The sequence below is a fragment of the Strix aluco genome, chromosome 4, assembly GCF_031877795.1.
Source record: "Strix aluco isolate bStrAlu1 chromosome 4, bStrAlu1.hap1, whole genome shotgun sequence".
Lineage (NCBI taxonomy): Eukaryota > Metazoa > Chordata > Aves > Strigiformes > Strigidae > Strix > Strix aluco.
The window spans coordinates 1,357,643-1,382,666 of NC_133934.1; the positions used below are offsets into that span (position 1 = coordinate 1,357,643).

The window sequence follows — 25,024 nt, forward strand, 5'->3', positions numbered from 1 at the left end:
AGGGCCGTGTCCAGTCAGGCTCCAAGTATCTCCAGGGATGGAGACTCAACAACATCTCTGGGCAACTTAGTTCAACGTTTGGCCATCCTCTCTCTAAAAAAAAAAAGCTTTTTTAATTTTTAAGTAGAAGTTTTCAACCCGTGCCAGCCTGCAAGGCTTCATCTGGCCATGGAGACCGACAGGTCCCCAGGTGGGTGCAAAAATCCCACTTACAGGGTGCCCCAGTTCCCAGGATGGTGGTGTTACCCTGACACCCCAAACCAGAAGGCCACAAGCCCTTTGAGAGGAGACGCAGATGGATATGAAACAAAAACTTTGGAGATTCAACTCTTTTTATTATGGAAGTCTATAAAATAGCCACATGGATTATTTTTTTTTTTTTAAGATCACAAAATACACAACATTCATTTTAATATGCGACACTTAATATTATATACATATTAAAAACCACATGACTGAAACACATGTTCACACGGCACCAATTTCATAACGAAAACCCCCACAAGTGCTTTTTTCTTTTTTTTAATATTAAAAACAACTGTGATAAAACATATTAATATTTTTCCAGACAATGTTTACAATAAAGAGAAAAAAATCATATTTTACTAAATAACAAATATTTAACAGCAAAACTTTATACTAAATATCTATTTTGAATTATAACAAAAATAGTACTTATAATAGTTTATAAAGACAGACCAAAAAAAAAAATTTGTGTATAAAATAATATTATAGCAAATTGGACTGTGCTAAGGAAAAACAAAAACAAAAACAAAAAACAAACAATTCTGAGATTCAAAGTGCTTTATTCTGCAAACCCACTGCAGCAACTTTTTTAGTCAAGTTATATTAGTTAGGAATGAAAAACAAAAGCATGACTTACTTATGCCTAGATTAAATACTCACACACACACACATTATATATACACATGATGTAAGCATATATATATAATGGATGTATGCATCTTACATTACCGCTCTCCAATCAACCACTCACTCAAAAGCATGTTTGGTTTTCACTTTGTAATGACATTGGAAGTTAAAATAAAAATTTCAGCAAAACCCTTCACTGATTTCCCTTAAGCACATGCGGGACCGAGCCCTTTTGGAAAAGTCTGCCCAAGAGGTTTTGCTCACCATAGCGTGGCGCGAAGCCACTCATGAGCTTGACTGGACCTTTTAACCTTGTTGTCCGTTCTCTTCTCCAGCTTTCCCCTTTTTTAGCCTCCTCTCCGCCGAGCACAGTTTTGTTTGCTTGACAGGTCTCAAATGGAAATGGGGGTACTGGAGAGCACCCGGCGGTGGGTCTCTGATGGGTTTTCACCCCGCAGCTCCCCCCTGCAGACAATCCACCTCCTGCTCCCGTCCCCATGTCCTACAAGGGCTCATCATTCACAAAGACCATGGACACCCTCATGTGCCACTTACTTTTCCTCAAATGTTTGCCCCTGGGGGACTCACCCCTTCCCACCACGTTCAGGTTTATGTTCTCCTTTGTTTTTCCCTTTGGGATTTTGATTGTGTTTAAGCTCCCTTTATCACTGGGCAAGTTTTCTCTCCATCACGGACAAGGAAAGTACCTGAAATCTCAACAGTGCCTGAGCTAGCGGTTTTTCACTCAAAATTTCCAGGCTGGCAAACTAGATGAGCCTCTGATTCAGGGGACATGGTGCACATAGTCAGAGGCTCCCGAGACCTTGCTTTTGGGTTTGACGTGCTGTTTACCAACCAGAAGGCAAGATCTGGATCTGATGGCATCTCCTAGAAGATTGGGAGTTTTATTTCAGGTTAAATTAACCTGAAAATCAAGCTGTGCACCCCAATGTGAGTGGAGACCATCCACTGGGATGCTTCTGGGGGGTTTCTGGCAGCTTGGCTGACGGCAATCCAACCTCAAGTGCTTCCCCTGGCTAAAAAACTGCCTTCCTCCTCCTTGCCCCCACCAGAGGATGGGCTGGCAAAGGCAGCCATCACCATCACTCGCTTCACACTTCCTTCGACCTTCCAAAGAGGCACCCACTCGTCAAAAGCACAACCTGCAAAGCAACCTGGTAAGCCACACCTGCCCCTTCGTCTTTCTTATTTCAACCCCTCTGACTTCTCTGGACACCTTTAAAGCTGAAAGCCAAGCTGCCCACCCAAGCACAAGATCTTTTCCCATCACGGTTAGGAGAGGTCTGAGCCCTGGTCCTTGTGTTGTTCTTTCCACCTTGGAGGGCAGGAGATGGGAGAGGAGTGGGGCTGGGCAGGCTGCGCAGAGATGCCTCGAGTCAAAGAGGGATCTCCCAGCCTGGTGCTTGACTCTGGTCTGAACCAAACGCCTGCTGAGAAGCTTTTGCTCTGCAGTCACGTGCGAGCCCATGTCTGCTTTCAACAAAACCTGCCCATCTCACACTCAACTCAGAAGCCTCTTGCATGCAAAAATAAAATAAAATAAACCCACCCAGCAAATCAAATGCAAGATACCTTGGTGGCCGCTTGCTTGTGCTGGAGAAGCTTTGGGCAGGGCCCCTCTCCTGGGTTAGTGGTGGGACGGGGCAGACAGCTTGCAAGGAGCCCGCCGCTCGCTCTCCTTCCTGCCGAGCTCTCCCATCGCCAAACAAAACCCAAACACGAGACAAACAATGCGTACGTTGGCTTATTTATAGAGATCACCTTTAATGCAAATGCCTCCCGTGGAAGAGGACGCACTGAAATGAGCAGCTCTGAGCGGGGCGGCTTTGCTCAGCGCCCCACAGTGCTCACAGAGCTGGGGTGGGTTGGCGGGGCCATGCAGTTCAGAGGCTGGTGCCTGCACCTTGAGGGAGAGCAAAGGCTCCAAAATGCCCCCCAAATGGATGCCTTTGCACAGGGAAGGGGCTGGTGAGGGGCTGCGGCGGGGGAATGGGTGCGCACAGGCCGTGTAGCAGCAGCAGGAAACTCAACGAGAAAAAAAGGACACCCTCCCCCCTACCCAGAGCCCCAAATGAAAATGCATTTTGCAAAATGCAAATATGCACTCGTCCAAGGCCTCAAACATCTGTTCAGCCCCAGACAAGACACCACAGGGTTTTTCAGTCCCGCAGCGGAGGCGAAACAGCAGCTCCCCCCTCCCCAGCCTGCCCTGGCACCAGCGGGAGAGGGGACGGGAATGGGCATCGCCTGTCTCCCCCTCACCAAGAAAAGCCTCCAACGTCCCAAAACAAAAAACACAACCAAACAAATGAAAAAAAAAAAATAACCAAAAAACCAAAACACTGTTATCACCAGCTAATTTAACACTGTTAAAAAATAAAGATCAGAGGCCACCCGAGAGCTGCCCCGGGATGCCAGACCTCTGATCATCGGCTGATTTCCCAAGCCTTTCCCGCAGTCGGGCCTTTGCAGTGCTCCTCCTCGCAGCAGAAGTGTTTTATAGATATTTTTATATATATATTTATAATATTTAGATACTGTGTATGGTCAGACATCCCAGCTCGACTCAGGTTTTGCGACTCTTCCTCCTTTCGAACAAAACGAGACGCACGACGAGACCCCAAACTTCTCCGCGCCCCGCGGGAAGAGCAAAACGGTTTTGGCAGCTTCACCGGTGGAGAAAGCAGTCCTGACTCGGAGGCTCTGCAAAGCGAGCGTCGTGGAGAAGCTTCTCGTCCCTCTCTCCTCCCCTCCTGTTCGTCCCCTTGCCCCCACCCCACCCCTCCGTCCCCTGGCCGCCCGTCCCTCGCGCCGCCGGCGTGGGCTTTACACCGTCGCCCCCAGCATGGCGTCTGTCCCCGTCAGAATCTCGTTCTGGTTGGAATCCAGTCCAAAAAATTTGACCTTGAGTCCGTCGACCGGGTGGACCACGGGCACCAGGGTGATTTTGGGGAAAGTCCTGGTGGCGAGCTCGAAGCGGCTGGTGCTGGCCAACTCGATGGCCAATGCCTTGAGGAAGAGCTTGGCCAGGTGTTTGCCCAGACAGGTCCGTACACCTCCTCCGAAGGGGAGGTAGTGGAACCTGCCGTCCTTGTCTTCGCTTCGACCCTGCCCAAAGCGGTCGGGGTCGAAGATGTCCACGTCCTTGAAGACGGGGGCAGTGTCGTGGGTGTCCCGGATGCTGTACATCACACTCCAGCCTTTTGGGATTTGGAAACCCTGAGGAGAAGAAGGAAGGTGTGGAGAGAAAACCAGAGCAAGTCAACCCTACTATAAAGAGAGAGGGAGCAGGAGGACGAGATAAAGCCATTTTGCTTTGTCTGCTTTTTCCCATTTTCTTTGGGTTTATTACTCGAGTATGATGCAGATTTAAAAGAAAACCAGAGAGCTCAGTGCTGGGAGATGGGAATCCTGGGTTTACTCCCGCCTCTATCCCAGGGACCCGCCGGATGATCCGTTGCTATTTATTTGCTTTGCGGTCGCTGGCAGGAGTCGCCTACCAGGAACCCCGTGGTGCTCGACTGCTGCCGAGCAAAGGGAAGCAGCTTTTCTCGCGCCCGTGCTGTGCCCCCCACATCGGCCAGCCCTCCCCAGAGCCTCCAACCCATGGCTTTGTTCACACCCCGCCGCCTGTCAGCCCCACACACCCAACGCACATGTCAGGGCCTGGGAGATGAGAAACAGGGTGGATTTATCATCCCCTGAGCACTCTAAAAGGTTTCCGACTCAAATCATTACATTAGTAGGATTTACAGCCAGGTCTCAAGATTTTGTTCTGCTAGTAGGAAATTCCAGCCATTGCGGTGAGTAATCTGTCTGTCATGCAGCAGCCTGGAGATGCCCTTTGCAGTAAACCTGTCCCTTGTCACACCCCTGTTCAGATTTTGGTGTCAAACACCATCACAAGTTGCTCTTTGAAGCATCACGCCTGTCTTCTCTTTGACAGCTTGAGTGCATCCCTTCCCTGCCACAGGCCAGATCCCGTCACCCTCCTCTGAATCCAGAACAATTCCACCTCCCATCACCAGCAGGACCAAATTTGTCCTCCCCGAGGTCTCATCTGAGCCAGGCTCAAGCAAGCTTTGCAACAACATGCAAAAGGCTGTTTTGGGGAGCAGCCCTCAGAGATGGCAATACTCACATCCAGCTCAAAGGTTTGCAGCACCGTCCGGTACCCCCCGGAGATGGGGGTGAAGAGGCGAAGCACCTCCTTGATGACGCAGTCCAGGTAGTGGAGGCTGTTGATGTTGTCGAGCCGGAGGGAGCCCTCGCAGATGCAGCCGTTGTGGAGGATGCCCTTGCTGCGCAGCTCCTCCCGCAGCTTCTCCAGCACCCGGGGGTGTTTGAGGAGCTGCATGATCAGAGAGGTGCTGGCGCTGGCGGTGGTGGCGTAGGCAGCAAAGATGAGCTCCAGGGTGCCATCCTGCAAGTCAAGAGCAAAGCCAGGGTGAGACACAGGGGATGGACAGACAGACAGGTGCACAGGATGCCATAAGGCCTTTTTTCCCCAACAGCTCTCCAGCCTAGGCATGTCTAACTGCAGGGTCTCTCCTTGTGCAGGCACAGGTCTTGAACACCCACCACAGGGAGCATCCCGCAGAGCCTTGGAGGATGCTGAGGACACAGGCAGGAGAAAAAACCATGGGGATGGCTCTTGATGGCACATGAAGGCCAAGTTACGCCACAACAAACCATGGGGATGGCTCTTGATGGCACATGAAGGACAAGTTATGCCATGACCCTGCTGCAGATAACAGCCTGCCAAGGGGTCACATGCCCTGCAAAGTAGGCACCATAAAACTGGATGGGTCAGGGGATGAAGCTGGTCAAGGCTGAAAGCTTCAGCAAACTTGTACGGTCTTCTGGTATTCCCCGGAAACGCTTTTTAGAAAGGGCTGAGCATGATCTGCAAATAAATATGGCCTGTAGGAAAACAACTGGCTTGTTGGCACCATAATCCACCAGACCAGGATTCACCTGCAGCTCCAACAACACACTGAGGTCCCCCAGCTCTCCCTGGTCATCTCAGATCTGCCCCAAAAAATCCTCCTTATAGCAGCTCATGCTTTGCTCTTCGGGAGCCCCTGCCCTGAGCACAACAAGGACAAGGGGACCATGGGGAAGATCTTTACCTTCAACTCCTGCATGGTGAGTTCCTTGCCATGTTCTTTGCCACTCTCTATCAGGATGTCCAGCGCATCAGCGTAGTCCTTGCCCTGCGTGTTCTGCAGTTTCTCCTGGATGGCTTTCTCCAGCCCCTTCTGCAGCGTCTCACGTGCCCGGATGCCCTGCGGAGCAGGAAGCCATCAGACCACACAGGACACAATGTTAGCACCACCATCCCCAGCCCAGCATCCCCAGAGATGTGCTCAGGACATGTCTAAATAATACAACTGCAATTTCAGATGCTCAAAGAGAAGTATAAAGATGTTGAAGTTGCTCCCTGGGCAGGAGGAGCAAGCCCCGAGTGGGCGAGATTACAGGCAAGAGTAATCAGCACCTATGTGCAAATGATAGGTCTGATGTGGGAGCCCCAGTACTGCACCAGTTCACAGGCCTCTACCTCACTCTGGGATGTATGGCAGTCCCTGGGAAAATTATCTCTCAAAGGAAAGTCAATTCATCTGAAAGGATCCTCTTCCCAGGAGCGTAATGGCCTTCCCAAGCAATTTCATCACCTGGTCCCAGTAAAGCAATTCCTATCTGAGTGCAGCTGCACTGGGCTAACCATAATTACCTGCTGCCAGTGCTTCAGGGCTGCAAATCGTTGAGCTCATTCACGTAGTCAAATAACAATTAGAAAATTTGCAGGGATAATCCCCAAAATAACTTTTAAAACCCTGTATTTCTGTTACCAAAATTCCCCATGAAATAAATACATTTTTTTTGTCTATGGTTTTTGTTACATTTTCATTTTGCATCATTCATCAAAAAACTAGAATAATTCTCAGAATGACCCTGCTCAGCCCACTGACCTGTTTCACCCTGGGGACAGGAGGAAATTAACAGGAGAAGGGTCCCACAAATTAAAAAATGCAGCAAAACTGCCAGTTAGAAGTGAGGTAAAATTATGCATTAAATCTGGACAAGTCCTGGCTTTATTCTCTCTTGCATCAAACCACACGGTCCCTAGCACTCCAAAAACCTAGAAATGGATCTTCCCCTCCACTCCACCAAAACAGGGCTTTGTAGCCCAAAATGGACTCAATTCTAGAGGTTAGAGGGTGAGAAAACATCCCACCAAGAACCCGTAAAGGTGGGGATTAGCCACTGCCACATTAACTCCAGATTGATGTTAGTGGCTGGTGGAGGACTCAGCCCAAATCTCTTACCCTCCTGTAGCCACTGAAGGGCAGATCCACAGGCAAGGAGAAGACGTTCTCCACAAACTGCTGGTAGACCTCGAAGAGGCGGTTGAGTTCCTCATCGGGGATGCGGAAGCCCAGCAGGACACGGATGGCCATGCGGAAGGTGAGCTTCTGGGTCTCATGGTAGACGTTGATGGACTCAGGGTTGCTGCTCCAGGCCCGAAGAGTGTCTTTGATCACCAGTTGGATCTTGGGGAGATAACTCTCCAGTGCCTCATGGCTGAAGATTTTGGAGAAAACCTACAAAAGAGAGCAAGCAGAGATTTTTACACAGCCCCAACACCCTAGTCTTCGCCTTCTCTAATAACCAGCTTCTGCCCACAGAAATGGACATCACTTCTGCGCCGAGCAGAAGGCTCATCATCATCCAGAATTCATCATTCAGAATCACTGATTCCTAAAAGAGCTGCCAAAAAGGGTCGATGGAGAAATATCAGCTGACAGTTCCTCTGCAGGCTGATCCCCACCACAGCCCCCACAAATGACGGGCAATAACAGGGTGTAAACTGGAGTTGGGAGGAAACGCTTCACCCCACACACAGCAGGATGGATGGAGACGGTTCTCCCACAGCTCCATGTCTCATGGCTCCCAATTACATTCATCCCATGATTTGGATGCTACTTATACGTCGCTTCCATGGGGATTCTCTAGTGTTTAACATTATGGTTGTGCACGCACGCAGACACACTTTTCTCTCAACGGGAGGCATTGGCAGTTTCTCCCACCTATCAACCAACCTTTTTTAAGATATGTAAAAAAGTAACTCATTATTTTGAGGCATTTAGGATCTTTGTGAAATCTGGATGAATTGAGGCAGGGGTTCAAATGGGGAAGAGAGGCACACACGTACGCAGAGGCTGCGATCACACACAGCTTATTTCCTTGGGAAATCGGGCAAAAAAACTGATGTCAGCAGACAGTATTAATTTAAGCTCTGCGAGTAAACACTGCCCAGGAATGGGCCTCCCCAGGTCCCCGATGCTAATGGCTCCTTACTCCAATTTGGGCCAGGGCCCGCGCGTTGCACGAGGAGCTCAGCAATGCCAGGAATGTCCCTTCAGCCCTCCCCAGTGCAGCCCACAGCACACGCTTTCATTCGGCATCCCCGCCGCATCCCTCCCAGAGTGCACCGGAGGAAAAAGTGCTGTTTGTTTATTTTTTATTAACCTACACACACACACGGGGCAGCACGCACACACGCACCGCCACATGCCAGGCCTCTGGGAAAATCAAATTAAAACAGGCTCCCAAGGAGGGAGCTGCAAGTCTGCATAGCCTCCACCGGTGGCCAGTTCCCGGGGGGCTCAGTGCACAGTGGGGGGGCTGCAAAGTTATCAAGCCAACAAGAGGAGAGAAATCAAAGCCGCCCCCTCTTTCCATGAGCGCCGGACTCGCTGGAGCTGTAAATGTGAGAATTTCCTCCGCAGTCAGCACTCAAAGGGAAAGGTAATATTTTCCTGGCTGCGACCCCTCATTGCTAATGCACATCGTTCACTGGGAGTTTGTTTGGTGAAATAACACCTCTGTCCCCTCTCAGCCCCGAGCAGGAGGCTCGACAAGAGCCACTTCATAACAAGCTGCACTCGGGCTGAGCCCCGAGTAAAACTCATCACACAATACATGGTGGGGCAGAGCTTGGAGACTCCCTGTGGAAATACCAGCGTGCAAATGGGATGGTGGGAGGAGGGATGGGAGAGAAAAATGCAAGCGGCCCGATGGACAGATCTGCCTGCAGACAGACAGCCGTCCCCAGATGGCTACGCAGAGCGGAGGCATGAATGAGCGGAGCGGAGGAATGAATGAACGAGCAGCAGGGCCGCGGTGAGATCACGGCAAGCGCGTGAGATGGTGCAAGCTATTTTTAAGCCTGGAAAGGGCAGCAATGCTCAGGCAGAGCTGCCTGGGTGAGGGGGTGAAAAAGCAGCTGCTTGGAAAAGAAAAGCTGGAGGTGCTAAAGCCGAGTCCCTTGGCTGCTTGGGGAAAGTCCAAATTGAGCTGGGAGGGGGCCGGTTCCTGGTGGCCATGAGCAAGGACACCAGGTTTTGGTGATGTGCTGGCTGGAGGAGAGCTGGCTGCCACAAGCTGCTCCACAGGGATGGGACAGGACCTCCTGAGTGGGGCTGGCAAAGGGACACCAAAGTCTCCCCATCTGGCTGTCGTCTGCCCTTCATCCACGCTGCGGGGTTTGGGATGAGAACAGAGGCTCCTAGTGAATCGTCTTGCTCTCTCCATACGTTTCCCGTGACTCAGTTTCTCCAGCTGAAAGCAAAGCTGGCAAGGGGACAGCTTAGGGGGCACCAAGTCTACAGCCCTGCTTGGAGCCACCATCCCAGTGGAGGTGGCCCCTGGGGCTCCCAACCTGTCCTCCCCCAGCTCTGCCCACAGGCAAGGGGCTCAGGGACCTCCTGCACTCCCCAAAGAGAATAATATCCCAAGAAATGCTGTTGGTGCTGCTGTGTAAAATTGCTGGAGCAGTACAGAGAACCAGTCCAGGGCCGGACCCCCATCCCACAGACCACGCCAGACTCCGATGAGGAGAGTGCCCAGCCCAAGGAGTGATGCTCAGTGAAGGCGCAGAGGAGGGGACCCTCAGAAGAGAAGACTGAGCCCCCATGGAGGTCAACACACCACCTGCCCAGCCTGAAAAAGGGAGAGCATTTAGCACTGGGGGGCTGGGGGTGGGGGGGGATTTTTTTCTTTTTTTGCCCTTTTTTGAGCTGTCCTTGTGCTATCAGGTTCCTCCAGCCCCAGCCAGCTGCACCCCACGTCTGACGGAGCCTTCAGCTCCTGGCCAGAGGGCCAGCCAACATCGCGAGCCCCAGCCACACCGCCGGCTCGTTGCAACGTCCCGTCCGCTCGCCGCCGCTGTGCTCCACACCGCCTAATCCCAGATGTCAGCGGATCCTTCCCCAGCCAGACACAAGTCTGGATCCCCTTCCAGTCACCTCCAGTTCAACCCTGCATCTTTCCAGTTGATTAAAAAGGAGGAAAAGGCAGCCAACTTTCCCTGACAAACCTCCACGCGTTTCTAGCCTAAAATTCCTGCGCCCTCTAGTGAAGCCGAGTCGAACATCTCGGCCGCTCGCCGGAGCAAAACCAGGCAAAGTCAAGGAGCATCGGTGCAAAAAAAGTTGCTCCAGAGCTTCCAAGAGGCATACTCAGCTCTAAGGATATGCTTGGCTTTGCTAACACCGAGATGCAATAGCCCAGCCGTGGTGGGGGTCTAGCCAGGTGGCCTCAACGGAAGTGCCGGGGCAGTGGCCAGGATTTTTTGGGGATGCTGGAAAGAGCCCCCATTTTTTTCACATTTTGATATCTCCCAAAAAAATGAAAAGTCTCAGGATTTGCTCTGTCCAGGGGCATTCATTTACACCCGCACACACACGCTCACCCTGCACCAAGGCAGACACCACCACCCAGCGAGCCTGGCTGGAAACTTCCGAATCCATCTCACAGTGGAAACAGGATATTTAAAGATTTATGGTTTTCCTAAGGCAGAAAATTCCTTCCCAGTGTCTCAGCTCCAGGATCTCCTGCAGAGGTCCAGCTCCGTGTGACAGCAAACTGCCCCCAGTCCCGGCTGAAGAATACCCCAGCCCCATCCTTAAACCACACCAGAGAGGAGAGGAGATTCAAGTGAAGGGCCCTGAGCTTCAACCCACAGCATTTTCATGCACAGAAAAAGCTTTGTTTAGTGGCTGGGGTGGAGAGGAGTTAGCAGGGACGATGCTTTTCATTGCGTTACCCCTCCTTGGTACTGGCCAAACCTCCCCACGCCAAAGAACTTCAGCCCCTGCCTTTTGCCATCCATGATCTGCAGGTCCCCCTCTCCCACCCCACACATCAACCCAGCAAAGAGGGAACGGAGCTTTTTCTTCCTCCCCTCCAGGAGGAAAACTTACACTTTGGGATCGGACACCTGCGTCTCGTCCAGCCGACGCCGGCCAGAGCCGCTGGCCCGACAAACGAAGGCACGATGAGTGTAGAGGCATTTTCACAAACCAATTTGGCACCTGCTGGCAGTTTGGCTGGCAGGACGTGTCAGGAAGCATCCAAAGCAGCGTCTCAACCTGGAGACGTACTATTTCTTCCTACATTTCAAAAGACGAGGCGTTGTTTGTCCCAGCCCTGTCCTGTCACCACATTATAATGGATGTCTGCCTCTCTCCGCCAGACATGGAGCCCACTGCCATGCTCCAGCAGGCTTGTAAATCATGATATTTTTGGAGCGGGATGAGAAGGCTCATGGGCAAGAGCCTGTCCTGGCACCAGGAACACTAACAAAGGGAAAACACAGCAAAAAAGTTGTGAAGACTATGCAAGGCGCCGCAAAGAGGAGAGGACCTCCACAAAACCCCGCTGCTGCCCTGACACTCTGCTGTTTATTTATGAAGGGCTTTGCTTTTCACAGGCACACAGCAGAGAGCTGATCCCTTTTCTCCCCACGCAGTACCTGGCAAAGGGAGCACATGGATCACTCCACAGTCTCCCGCCATGCTCCATCGTGGGAGGAATCTAGGCCCATCGAGAGGGAAAGCCAAGAGTTTCAGCTCCCGACCACCCAAAATGAGCAAAGCTGGGTTTTCCCATCGGAGCGTAGCACTGCGTGCAGAGCGCAGGTGAGGAGTGCGGGTGTCCTGGGGGAGCTGAAGGCTGCAACCTCTCCCCCGGAGGGTTCAAGAGCCCCAGGAACAACGCGACCCATCTCCAAAGGGAGTCTGGTTACAGTAGCTGGAGTCTCCAAACTCAGCCCAGCTGAAGAAAAGAAATGGAGTGCCTTTGCAAAAGGCAGTTTCAGTGAAATTTGAATGATTCTCAAAACAAAAAATGTGCTGGAAAAAAAGTAAAGGTCATTTCAGCATCCTTGGGCCATGTTATGATGATCATGCACCTTTCAGGGCTACCCATACCTGTAATTTTAATTTTTTTTTTTTTTTAAACATCTAGAGTTGTGAGAAACTCTAGCATTTCATATTTCCATTTGAGTTCAGAATAAAAGCAAGCCCAAGCACCCCATTTCCCCACAGCTCAAAAATCTCCATGTCCAAGCACCTCTCCTACAAACCCTCCTCATGGCATTGGAGACTTTGCTTTCGACCCGAAACCCTTTATCAGACCATCAGGTTGAAGGGGTAGTGATGCACCGGCTGGGGGCGGAGAGCAAGGAACAAGCAGGACACCCTACACCTGTCCCAGCACCTGCCTCTGCAAAACTGCCTCGTGTCTCGAAAAAACCAACACCATCACCAGCAAAATGCAACCAGCTACATTCAGCAATTTAGGCTTTTTGGCCCATTTTACGAGGATAGCGAAACACACCACGGTTCTTCAGCATCTGTGTGCCTGTACGACCTCTCAAGTGGTGCTCCAAGTGCCCCCCCGCCTCCCATTTATTCACAAGGAACCAGTGTATTTGAGGAGAGTAAAATTCAGTTTATATACTGTCACTGCTCTTCAAGGAGGGAATCAAACACAGGGAGGGAAACAGAAAGAGGATATCACACCAGTGGAGAGAGTGGCAAAGAAACGGGAGCTGTGTCCAGCCAGAATAGGGTTTGGATTGGAAAAGTGGGATTGGCTGGCCAAGATGAGGTCCAATGGGGCATGTACCTGCTGCCTGAGTCTGGTGTCTTGGGCTGAAGCTGTGGAGAAAAAGCATCCTGCAAACCCCCTGGACACAGGGTTGCATGGTCAGAGCAGCCATTCATTGGCGTCAGAGGGCTGGGTTGAGCTGGGATGGGCTATGTCCTTCGCTTTCGGACCACGTACTAAATCCCAGATCTGTGGTGTGGAGATGAGAGTTTACCCAGAGCTAGAGGAGAGCAGCTTGCCCAGGCAGCAGGGATAGTGCCCTGTCCGCCACTACAGAGCCAGTGGAGGAGAAATATTAGGAGAAATATGAAGCATGGAGCGGGGACCAAAGCGAAGGGACCTCACATGTTTAAGTAACCCAGAGGATGGACTCTCCTAGAGACAAAGACAGACTTGGCAAAGGAACCAGCCTCAAGTGCTCTTCCATGGGATCGCTTAGACCTGGGTCCTGCCAAGTGCTCCACGGGCTGGGAGTGGAGCAGAGCACAAAGGGCAGCCACGCTCACAGGGAGGATGAGGGGGTGAAATAAATACACCTTCCTGAGCACGCATCTCGGCAGAAATAAGGGAAGACGCTTGGCAAAGCGCTTCCTCCAGCAGTTCTGCCACCGAAATCCTGAGCAAGGTCTTGTAAGACCTCTGTGCATCATATGGGGATGAGCACACATCTGATGGTGCAGATCCCCCTACTTCTGAACACATGACCTCCTGCCACCTATCAGAGGCCTCTTCGGAGCTTTAAACTAAGCCCAGGGAGGAGATGACAAGGGCTGAGATGACCCAAGGCCACCCTACAAAATTAAGAAGAAAGTTTAAGAGCAAGCTGGCTGACAGAGATATATTTAGTGCCACCTGAGAAGTAATGGAGAGCATCATTAATGCGAGACAAAGCACTCAGTCCCCAGAGGAATGAGCGGGATATTACAACCCACAACTCAGCAGGTTGCTCAAGCTGCTTTGAAGGATGGAGTATGATGCAGTAGGAAACCAAAGCTACACAAAGACGGTGTAAGACAGATGCTGAGCCTGAAAAGATCCCCCCCCATTAGGATTAGCTCCTGGCACCCCCAATTCCTGCTCTAAAGTGGAGCCTGAACCCACGCAGAGCTACAGGCTGCAGATTGCGGTTCCACCCAGCACAGAGCATTGCAGCCCGAGGAGGAGTTTCATCCTCTCTGTGGCTCAAAGGACATCCAACAGTTTCCATCCCAGATGACACAGGAAGGTAGAGCAAAATTCAATTTTGAACTTTGAACCTACATTAATGAGGTTCAGCTCCTGGGCTGTAACCCCGCTCCGACACAGCACGGCTTCTCAACGCAGGGTCTGAGCTTGCAGGGCACTTTGGGGTGGAAGGCGCTATGAAAACGCATGAGATTTGTCTTTCAGCCAGGAGTGCCTGCGCTTTGCTTTTTTTTTTTTTTTTTAATCCATCGGAATTACTCTGGATTTACACCACTCTAGATGACAGCGCTATTTGGTCTAAAGTCAATGAGCCAACTTAGCTGACAAATTCTTCCCTGAGACCGCGAGCGGGAGCCCTCCTCCATCAATGAAAGCCTTTTCTCCAGCTCCAGTGGCTTCTGCCCGTGGGTTAAAGCTCACAGGGCAGCAGCCTGACACGGACACACCAAGAAGGGGCTGGAACTGGGCCAGCCGATGGCAGCTGGAATCCAGCCTGCTTGAGCTGACTGATGTGATTTTAGGGGGGGCTCAGATGGAAGGGGATGGTTTCTTTTCCACCGTGGGATTTACAAATCACACAGAGGAGGGCAGCAAGGTTGGGTGGAAATACAAAAAAACACCCCAAAATTAAAAAAAAACCTTAACAACTTGGGTCAGGGTTTTTTGTAGGGTGAAAGGTATGTTCCCGCCGCCTCCCATCCCTCCTTCCTCCTCCCGCCCCTCTCCCCCATCTCCCTCCTTCCCTCCCTCCCCCCCCCCCCCCCCCCAGTCCAGCCCACAGCAGCTGGTTTATATTTGGTTGTAAATTTATGGCCCCTTTTGTGTTCTTAATCCTCTTGCAAACTATATTAAAGCCTCAGACCTTTCTACTTGGTGCTAATAAGCTCAACACTTGTATGCCTCCGAGGCAGAACATTAATTGTGGTGTGTTAATGAATGATGTAGTTTTGGACAGTGAGACAAAACAGGCCGTTTCTCTGCACCACTGTCTGCTTCCTCCTCGAGTCTCTGGGTCTAGGATGTCTACCCAGCCCACGGACTGCTTTTTTTTATTCTTTCTTTTCCTTTTTTAAGTCAGCTGTGCCTATTTTGGGATTACTATGCTGGAACAGAGCACGGGCCCGGCAAGTCCAGCGCTCTCCTGCCAAGGCTGGATGCTTCCGAGGAAAGTCTGAGTCCCACCTTCCCCATGCACCATAGCACAGCCGCGCCGGCAGCACGGATCCTGCACGGGGAAACTCCTTCCTGGCCTCGGGCGCTGCTTAGTCTCGACTTAAAACCTAAGGGCCATGCGTCCTGCCCATTTCCAATTCCCATTTCCTCCTCCACTGAGTCGCGGGGGTCCCTCGCAGGCGGAGGCACAGGAGTGCCTCCCTCTCTGTTTGCTGAACTTCAACTTCCCACTGGCCTCACATCCCATAAAACCAGAGCCCACGCTATCACCATGCCTAAGAGCAGATTTGTTTTCCCTTCGTTACAGCTTGTACTGACCAACACTTCCAAAAGACATGTGTGGTAAATCTGGAGTGACTGCACTGATTTCACTGGGGTGTCACAGGTAGAAATGGGAGCTCAGGGGTAGAAATGGGAACTGAAGGTGTCTACAAGGACAGATCTAGAGCGAGACATGAAAAGCATCGAGTGAACAGCCAGGTTGGGATGGGCTATGGCAGAGGTGGCATGGCTGGGCCACCAGAACAAGAGCGGGATGGGGAGAGCACCAGAGCGTGGAGCAAGGAGCACCCTCAGCCAGGCACCGTCCCCCGTTACCCCTTCCTGAGGAGTTCCCTAGGAGAGCAGGCAGTCCCCTCCCCTGGGACATGTCACGTCTGCCCCCAAGGGATGATGCACATCCTTCATGTGATGGGGAGGGACAGGGACCTGCCACCAAAAAGCCAGAGCAAAGAGATGCCCATGCTCAGCCAGACACGAGAGCAACGTGGCTGCTCCTGCCAGTAACCTGCAAAGTGATCTCAAGACAAAAATGCCACCGCAGAGGAACAAGCTGCAGCACGGGTGGCCCAGATCCTTCTCTGACATCAACATAAACTCCATGATCCAACAGCAGTAACAGCCTCTCGGTAGATATTTATCTCAGGAGAGCAGTTGAGGAGTTTTGGGTTGCTTTTGTTTACTACTTGTAAACTGTTCTTATCAACCAGCTTCATCTCAGGCCAAGGACAGAGCCAATGCTGATGACATCTGCAATAAAGCGATACCCCCGACGCAGGGAAGCCCGGCTCCAGTCCCGCTCTCCCCCTTCATCCTGCCCCACACAAGCTGTCACGTCCCTGGGCAAAGCTGACTTTATACCCTGAGACCCCCTCTAATAATTGGAGAGTTCATTTCCCAAAAGGGGGAGGTTTTCTCCAATTTGTGTTAACTTTGACAGCTTCCTGCAGGGGAGCTTTAATAAATAGGGGATGGGGAAGCAGAGAGCTGCTGTAGCTACTAGCTTGTTAATATGGCTTTGTTCCTCCTGAGCACCTTTCACACGGGCATCTCAGAGTCCTTTATCAACACCTACGGGATTAAAGCTTCTGGTAGCCCAGGGATGGAGAAGAGGATGTTCACCCATTTTATGGAAGGGAATATTGAATCTGTACAAGATCCTGAAGAGAAGCTGAGATTGAGAAACAGCAAATCTGAGAGAAGAGCTCCAAGAGACTGAGTTGTCCAACGTGGCTCTGATCTCATCACCCTCATGGGCAAAGTGTCCTACTGCAGAGCCGGAAGCGATAGCTGCAATTTTCTGATCTTGAAGTTACACTGAAGAGCTAAAACTCTTTGGAAAGCTTCACAACACGTGGTCAGCAAAACTGCCAACTTCAATGGCAAGCTACCAGAAACATCGTGCAAGAACATGTTGGGTTTCAAGCTCTTTGCTAGAGCTTGTCTTCACATCTCAGTGGCAATCTGTCCCATCAAGGGGACACCACGGCTCGATTGCCAGGGAACGTTGAAAGAGTATCTTCCAGTGCTGCTGCAGATAAGTGCAACTCCACTGGCTTTTAGGAAGGTGATGAGGACTTATTGGAGGTTGTGACTGTGTAAGGGTTGGTGGAACAAGAGCTAGACATGACTCCAGTGGTTGGAGTCACAGCAGAGGGTGAGGACATGGGGGTTCATGCTCCACCTTGCCTCATGTCGGCTGGCACCCTACACCACAAGCAGCCTCATGAGGAATTACACCTCATGTACAACTGGCAAGACCAGAGAAGGAGAAACCACTTAAGAGGAAGCGAAGGCTCAAGCTCAGAGATGAGGTAGAAAAGAGAATTTGAGAGGTGGGTGGAACTACTCCTCCAGAAAGCCCTCCAATGCTTTAAATTGAATTATCGACAACCTCAAAGTTTTCCCAGGAAATACTCCTGCTTCTCTGCATGGAGCTTTCAGAGAGCTCCGATTCTTTTGATATTTCCATTAATATTAGCATCCTTACTATGAAAGTTGGCAAATTCTGTGAAAAACGCTGCTTTCTGCCAACAAATTCTTTGCTTGGTTCCCCAACAGGTCAAGAAGAAGGTACAGACCAGGTGTCTAAGAGAAAAACTTCTACCTAGAAGGAGCAAGCTTAAATCTTGAATCTAGTGCTTCCTCCTTGGACCTCTCAGAGTCTCAGCAGCAGGGTGGGGAGAGTTAAAGTCAACGTCATTTAACAGCAACAAAAGCTCAGGGCTAATGAACTTAAAAGACACCGGCAGTTTCTACCGGTAGAAGGCACCTGGCCTGGAAAAAGCTTTAACCTGGTCATTGCAATCCTGCCAAGAACAAACCAATTTATTTTCTACCTGTTGGAAGCAGGTTCGCCTTATCTCTGCATGCACAACTCGGTCCAGGGTGAGGGTTGGTTTGAGTAGGGGAGAAGGTGATTGAAGCAGCTGCTGGGCTCGGGGAGCACCCAAGGGTGCCTGACACGCGAGATGCTCAGCTCCACGAAAACAGGAATTAAGAGGAAACCAAGTGAAGGAATCAGAGTAACCTCCCATTTTCAAAGGGAAGGGAATCAGCTGAGCCCAGGGGACCCAACCTGAAAGCTGAAAGAGAAAGCTAAAAAAATAATTAGCTACTCTAACATCCCCAGTCCTGCTGATACAGGGAAAGCGTTTGCTGGCAGGTACACCAGAGCTCAAAGCAGAGGCAAAGCGTGTGAGCAGGAGTGGGCACGGCTGGCGAGGGCACCCCGGGACAGGGTTTTGCCAGAGTACCTGTTCTCAGGAGGCTTTAGCCATCCCTTAAGCAGGAATTAGGATCCTGGACAGCTTGGGATCATGCGTGGTGCCAAAAATCGGGAAGGCAAAAGGGTTTTGAGGAGGAGAATGGAGATCCAGACCAGACTTTGGGCTCAGAAAAATCTGAAAGTTCACAGTTTCGCGTGGGACATATATATCCCACTAGGTAAAAACAGAAAACTGAGAACTTCAGATATAAGTATTGAGGGAGAGAGGCTCTCCCCTTTCTTTGCTGCTGGTATTGCTCCTTGCTGGTGCCAGCACTCCCCATCTGAGCTGTGGTACAAATTACAAGTCCATCAGGATACCGCAGAGGTCAGGCCTCCCTTTTCCATGACCTTGTTCCCATAACCCACGCTCTCCTCACCTCCCCCGGTGCCCGTTCCTGAGGTCTGAATTCCGCGGTTTTATTAAGGCGATCGCAACCGAAGGCCTCCAGCTACCCGCTTTTCAGGAGCAAAAAAATTATCTTGCTGTGCATAAGATAAAAGAAGCAGTGAAGGAGGGTAGGAGGCACCTTCAAATCGCTGGCTGCTGCCGCTTAACCCTCCCTTAATAGGAAATAAATAAGAGCCAAAGTCGCTGCCGGAGGAAAGCGCGTCGCTCCCCATTTCCCTGCACCTCTCCCGCTACAAATTATTCCCCACGATGAAGGGAGCTCCTTGAACTATCGCCCTTTCTCTTTGACACCAAGGTTGGAGAAATTATCTCCCTCCTTAACTAAAAAAAAAAAAAAAAAAAAAGGAGTAGCCCAAGCCAACAGCGAGTTTGCCCATGTCTCGGGTAGGGATTGACGCGGCGTTTGTTGTGGTACCGCCCGAGTCCCAGCGCGTTAAGAAATGGGACTAATGGGTGTCATGTGGTGGTTTGTTTTCTCCTCTTCTCCCCCAGGAGGAAAGAGCGAGCGGTTGGGTTTGGTTGGGATTTTAGAGGAATATATACACCACAATAGGAAATCCCGCTGGAGCCGAGCAGCCCTGGCCTCGGGGCAGCGCCCGGGCGCTGGGTACCACGGTCTCCGCGCTGCAGAGAAGAGGGGGGACACAGTCCCTTCACCCCAAACCCGCTGCCTGCCCCCACCCAGCTGGGAAGGGGTGCGGAGGGCATCAGCCATGCCGCCAAGCCAGCCGGGAGCGGGCTGTCACCTTTGCCACCACCTTTGCTGGGGGCGCATGAGGGGGATCCCCCACATCTGCTTTTGGGCTCGGCGCACCCCGAAACTCTGCGCTACCCTTGGGGCCTGAAGGAGGGTCTGACCCCAGGACCACCGAGGGGCTGAGGCAAGGAAAGGCCTTGGGAGGGTCTCAACACCCCCCCCAACCAGCTCAGTGTCCCCCCCACCCCACGCTTCATCCCGGGACCCCCCTCAGCACCCCAATTTCCCCAAAATCCAATGCAACACTCAGCGCCATGAGACACACGCCCCCCCGGCCCCAGCAAGCACAAACCCCGCGGGGTCTCCCTGCAACACCCCCCCCCCCGCCTCCGGCAGAGCCTGGAAATGGGGGACGCCCCCCCCCCTCAACGTTGCCTCCCCCCCCCCCTCCGCTCCACGCCGCGCTGTGCCCTCCCGCATCGCCCTTTTAAGAGTCCTCCGGGACCGCTTTCCCCGCTCAGCTCACGGCAGCCCCCGCCACGCGTGACACCGGTTGCGGGGGGGGGGGGGGGGGTAGGGGGGGGCTGGTGGGGTGGTGATGAGGGGAGAGAGGCAGCGCCTCCGTCCTCAGCAGCACGTCCCGCGTGTGACGCCCCCCCCACGATTCTCCATCGCCCTTTTAAATTCCTCAAAGGCAGCGAGCGCGGATATGGGGGGGGGGCCCACGCGGCATCTCCCACGCACTGGGGATTCGGCAGGGTGAAGAAAAAGGGGGGTGGGAGGGGATAAAGGAGGAGGGAGGGCGAGAAGGGAAGAAGAGAAGGGGTCCCCCCGCCCCGCGGGCGCACCCCGCGCCCTCCCCCTGCCCGTCACGCGTGGGGAGCAGCCCCTCACCTTCCTCTTGTGGCGGTGGATGTCGCCGATGGAGTTGGCCACGGTGTTGGGCCCCAGCAGCATGCGGGTGCTGCGCGGCCACTCCGTGCTCACCAGGTGATGCTCCCCCATCAAGATCTTCCGCACGTTTTCCGCGCCCGTCACCCGCACCAGCGGCCGCCCCAGCAAGTGCGTCTTGAAAACGTTCCCGTATTTCTCCCGCCGCGAAGATTGGAAGCAGGAGCCCTGCGGGGTCGGGGGGGAAAGGGGGGGAACACGGCGGGGGGGGGGGGGGGTGTTACCGCACGGTCTCTCCGCGCCCGCGCAGCCGCGCGTGGGGATCCCCACGGAGAAACGGGGAGCAGCTCGGGGAAGGGGGGAGGGGTCGTCTCGCTTGAGGGGCTGGGGGCAACGCGGTGGGGTGGGGGGCAGAAATGGGGGAGAGCGGGGTAACCCCGGCATCCCACCCGCGCACAGCCCCGCTCCCACCGACGGGGCGCCCGGCGCTGCCCGCTCCTCCCGCCGCCCCGGGGGGGGGTCGGTGCCCTCCCCCCCAATTCCTCCTCCTCCTCCTCCTCCTCCCTTTTGCTCCTACCTTTACCTCCCCTGGCACTTTTTAACTTTTTTTTCTTTACTTTTTTTTTCTTTTTCTTTTTTTTTTTTTTTTTTCGCTCAGGCTGAATTTACTCGAAAGGCTGCAATTTGCCTAAGTAAATCTCCAGATTTGAGCGCCTTTAATAACTTTCCCACATGCTCCGGGGGGTTTTGTCAGTGAAGAGGCGGTTGGAGACACCGGGGTGGGGGGGTGTGTCCTCCCCCCCCCCAAAAAAAAAAAACCCCAAACCCAACAAACATCCCGAGTGGGGAGAATAGCTGCGAGCGCTGCAGCTCCGCGCCCCGGCGCTGGGTCGTGAGCGCGGGTGTTTATTTTGAAACAAAAGCGCGGTTGTGAATTTCAGATGTTCAGGTGACCCTGTTTCTTGATCTGCGTAAATATAATTAAAGTCCTTTTTGTGGCATTAATAAAGAGTTATTTGTACACCATTTCCAGGGCAGCACAAAGAGGACCTTTATGTGGGAGAAGTTTCGAGTGGAGTCCAATTTATACAAAATTTTGTATTTTTAGCCCTGGATTCTGTTTGGACGGAGCCTGTGGAAAAGCGAGAACCCTTTTCTGGTCCCCCTGTAAAAATCTGATAAATTTCTTTAAAAAATAAAGCCCTATTGAGAGCGGGCGGTTAACCCCTTCGGCGCCGCGGGCGGGGAGGGGGCCGGCCGGCCGGGGAGCGGGGCCGCCGCTCCGGGCTCTCCCGTCGGGGCTTCCCCGGTGGCGGAGGAGGCGGGAGGGGGACGGGGGGGACAGCCCGAGGGGACACCGCAGCCCTCCCAGCCCGGCCCGGGCTGCCCGGCCCCTCCGCGGGCTCTCCCGTGCCCCCCCCCCCAGCGGTCCCGTCAATGAAACGGGACCTTCGCTGGCGGGAGCATCCTCGCCGGGCTCCCGATTGCTTTTTTTTTTTTTTAAATTATTATTATTTTGCCCTGGGAGGAGGAGGTGAGAAACCCGCGGGCTAATTTTCCTCGGGGGTTCCCTCCTGGGATGATGCTGCGAGCCCGCGGGGTGCCCCCAGCCCTGCCCGCGGCTCCCCCCGGAGCGGGGCACCCCTCAGCCGCCTCCTCCCTCTTCTCCTCCTCTTTTTTTTCTTTCTTTTTTTTTTTTTTCTCTTTTTTTGGCAGTCACCCTCTCGCAACGCGGTCCGAGGGGATCCCGCTCCGCCCGCCGCTGTTCAGCAGTTAGTAAGGTTAATCCCGGGTTAATCTACCGATTACCTCCGCGGGCTTCCCCCAACACCGGACCCGAGCCGGGCGGGTTCCAACCCCCCCCGTGGTGTGTGCGGGGGGACGGCACCCGGGGAGCCCCGCACCGTGTCCGGCGACATCTACCCTCGCCCCGGGGCTACCTCCCACCCCCGGCTTTATTACTTTTTTTTTTTTTTTTTTTTGCAAGGATTTAGGCTGGGGGAGGGCGAAGGAAAGATTTTGGAGACCCCAAGCCCACCCCACCCCGCCCGCGATCCCGCGGCTGCCCCGGTCCCAGCAGCCCCGGCCGGGGGAAGCCCGCAGCTCTGTGGCCACTCCGGGGCGAGCTCCCTCGGTTGTGTGTGTGTGTGTCCCCCGCCGCTTTCCCCAGCCACCAGCAGCCCCCGGCCCCAGCTACCTCCCCAGCTCGTCGGGAACCCGCATGATGCAATCGAAAGGAAAAGAGGAGAAGGAGAAGGAGAAGGAGAAGGAGAAGGAGAAGGAGAAGGAGAAGGAGAAGGAGAAGGAGAAGGAGAAGGAGAAGGAGAAGGAGAAGGAGAAGGAGAAGGAGAAGGAGAAGGAGAAGGAGAAGGAGAAGGGAAAAGAAAAAAAGAAGAAGGGGGAAAGAAAAAAAGAAGAAGGGGGAAAGAAAAAAAGAAGAAGGGGGAAAGAAAAAAAGAAGAAGGGGAGAAGAGGGAGAAAAGAAGAAATAAAAGACGAAAAAGAAAAAAAGGAGGAAAAGTAAGAAAAAAGAGAAGAAGAAAAAAAGGGGGGGGGAAAGAAGAAGAAGAAAAAAAGAAGCCCTTTAAAAAAAAAAAAAAAAAAGCCGGTCCCAGCCCACCTTCCAGGGAGGGAAGGAAGGGAAGGGAAGGGAATCCTCCTTACCTGCAGGAGCCAGTGGAAGGTCTCTCCGATTAAAGGGAATCCCATGGAGCCTTTGGGGATTGGTAGCTTGCAGGTTTTGTCGCGGGTGGCAGCCCAGCGGAGCTGCCACAGCTGTTGGGACACGGCCAGCAGCAAAGTCAGTGACACCAAGCACGCGGCGAGGGTAGCCAGTGCCGAGACGAGATCAAAACTTGCAAAAAGCATATTTGGAAGAAGGAGGAGGAGGAGGGTGGGGAGAGAAACGGCCCCTTGACAGGCACCACACTCGCACCCACACACACGCACGAAAAGAGGGCGAGTGCGGAGCGCACGCTAAAGGCTGCCTGGGGGGTCCTTGGGCGGGGGGGGGCCGGGCTCGCCCCCCTCTCGCTGGCAGGTTAGAAAAACAGCGGGGAAAAAGGGGGGGGCGGGGGGGGGGGGGAGGAAAAGGGGGGAAAAAAAAAGGGGGGGGGGGCAAAAAAGCAGTTTCTCCTCTGTCCCTCTCTGAAAACTTTGTTTGGAATAAACTTGACAGAGTGACACAGGCGAAAAAAAAAAAATTACAACCCACACAGCACAAGAAGAGAGGAGGAAAAAAAGAAAAAGGAAAAAAATAGACAACAAACTAGAGAGACCCCGAAAGAAAGGGGTGGGGGGAACTGAGTAGCCCAAAAATGCAAGGAAAAAAAAAATTATAAAAGAAAAACCCCGGAGTGCAGAAAAAAAAAAGACCCCAAAAAGTCCAAATGCAGATGCTCTGGCTCTCCCTCGCTTTCAAGGCAAAGCCACACACACCAGAAGGGGGAAAATAAAAAAAAAAAAAAAAAAAGGAAAAGAAAAAAAAAAAGGAGAGAGAGATTTTGAAAAAAAATATTAAAAAATCATAAAATAATTCAGCCACGACCTGGAGAGATGGAAGAATTAAATAGCTGTATATATGTATCTATACACACGGAGCGAGACGGCTCGGTTTATATCTCTATCTCTCTCTCTATATATAAATATCTCTATAAATATCTCTCTAGATGCCGGTTATTTGTTAGCCCCAGACTTTCCCCAGACTTCTGTAGAGAGGGAGGCAGGGCTGCTGGGTTTAGCCCCTCGCAGTGTTGAGGAAAAAAAGAAAGTCAATGTGTGTTTATATAGAGGCGGGGAAGCCGGGGCTGGGCTGGCCGCCAGCACGGCTGCCCCCCCCCGCACCCCCCCCCCCCCCCCCCCACTTCAGAGGGCTCCGGGGGGGCCGGGCCGAGCCGGGCGGCCGCGGCGCTGGAGCGTGCGAGCCCTGGCCCGCCGCCCGCCGCCCGGTCACGCCGCGCTCCTCGGCCTCATCCTCCTCCTCCTCCTCCTCCTCCTCCTCCTCCTCCTCCCTCCTCCTCCTCCTCCTTCTTTCTCCTCCTCCTCTTCCTCCTCCACCGCCGCCGTCAGTACCTTCGGCCTGCGGAGAGACAAGCGGGGCTCAGCTCCCCCTCCCCGCATGATTTGCTGCGCCCCCCCCCCCCCCCCCGAAATCACCCCCCCCCATATTTAACCCTTCATGACGCCTTCTCGCAGTGATGCCCCCCCCATCATGTTCCCCTCACGATGACTCCCACCCCCCCTTAATGATCCCCCCTTGCATGTCCCCCCAATATTTAACCCTCAGTGATTCTCCCTCGCAACGATCCCCCCAATATTTAATACTTAAGGATCCCCCCCCGCAATGATCCTCTCAATATTTAATCCTTGATCATTTCCCCCCTTGTGATACACCCCCAATATTTAATCCTCAGTGATTTCCCCCCCTTGAGATGCTCCCCCAATATTTAATCCTCGATCATTTCCCCCTTGCGACGACCCCCCCAATATTTAATCCAAGATGTTCCCCCCCCTTGCTATGATCCCTGCTATATTAACCCTTAGCGATTCTCCCTTACAACAATCCCCCAATATTTAACCCCAAATTCCTCCCTCCTTTGCAATGATTCCCTCCCCCAAGACCCAACCCTCAATGATTTCCCCTGTACAACGACCCCCCAATATTTAACCCTTCCCCATTTCCCCTTGCAATAATTTCTTCCCACAAGAATTACCCCCCAATAATTCCCTCCTCCCAATGACACCCCCCCCCCCCCCAAGATTTATC

The 25,024-nt window shown here is 52.8% G+C and overlaps 1 protein-coding gene across 1 annotated transcript; it reads right to left on the reverse strand.

The window, feature by feature from the left end:
- Positions 1-314: 314 nt before the first annotated feature.
- Positions 315-23,298, reverse strand: CYP26B1 (cytochrome P450 family 26 subfamily B member 1). The gene is made up of 6 exons (XM_074821740.1): positions 22,924-23,298; positions 20,263-20,487; positions 7,227-7,502; positions 6,027-6,182; positions 5,036-5,317; positions 315-4,113 (listed from the first exon to the last, which is right to left on the reverse strand). The coding sequence occupies exons 1-6, from the start codon at positions 23,125-23,127 to the stop codon at positions 3,721-3,723; spliced, it is 1,536 nt and encodes a 511-aa protein (XP_074677841.1). The 5' UTR covers positions 23,128-23,298; the 3' UTR covers positions 315-3,720.
- Between the last annotated feature and the right edge of the window lie 1,726 nt (positions 23,299-25,024).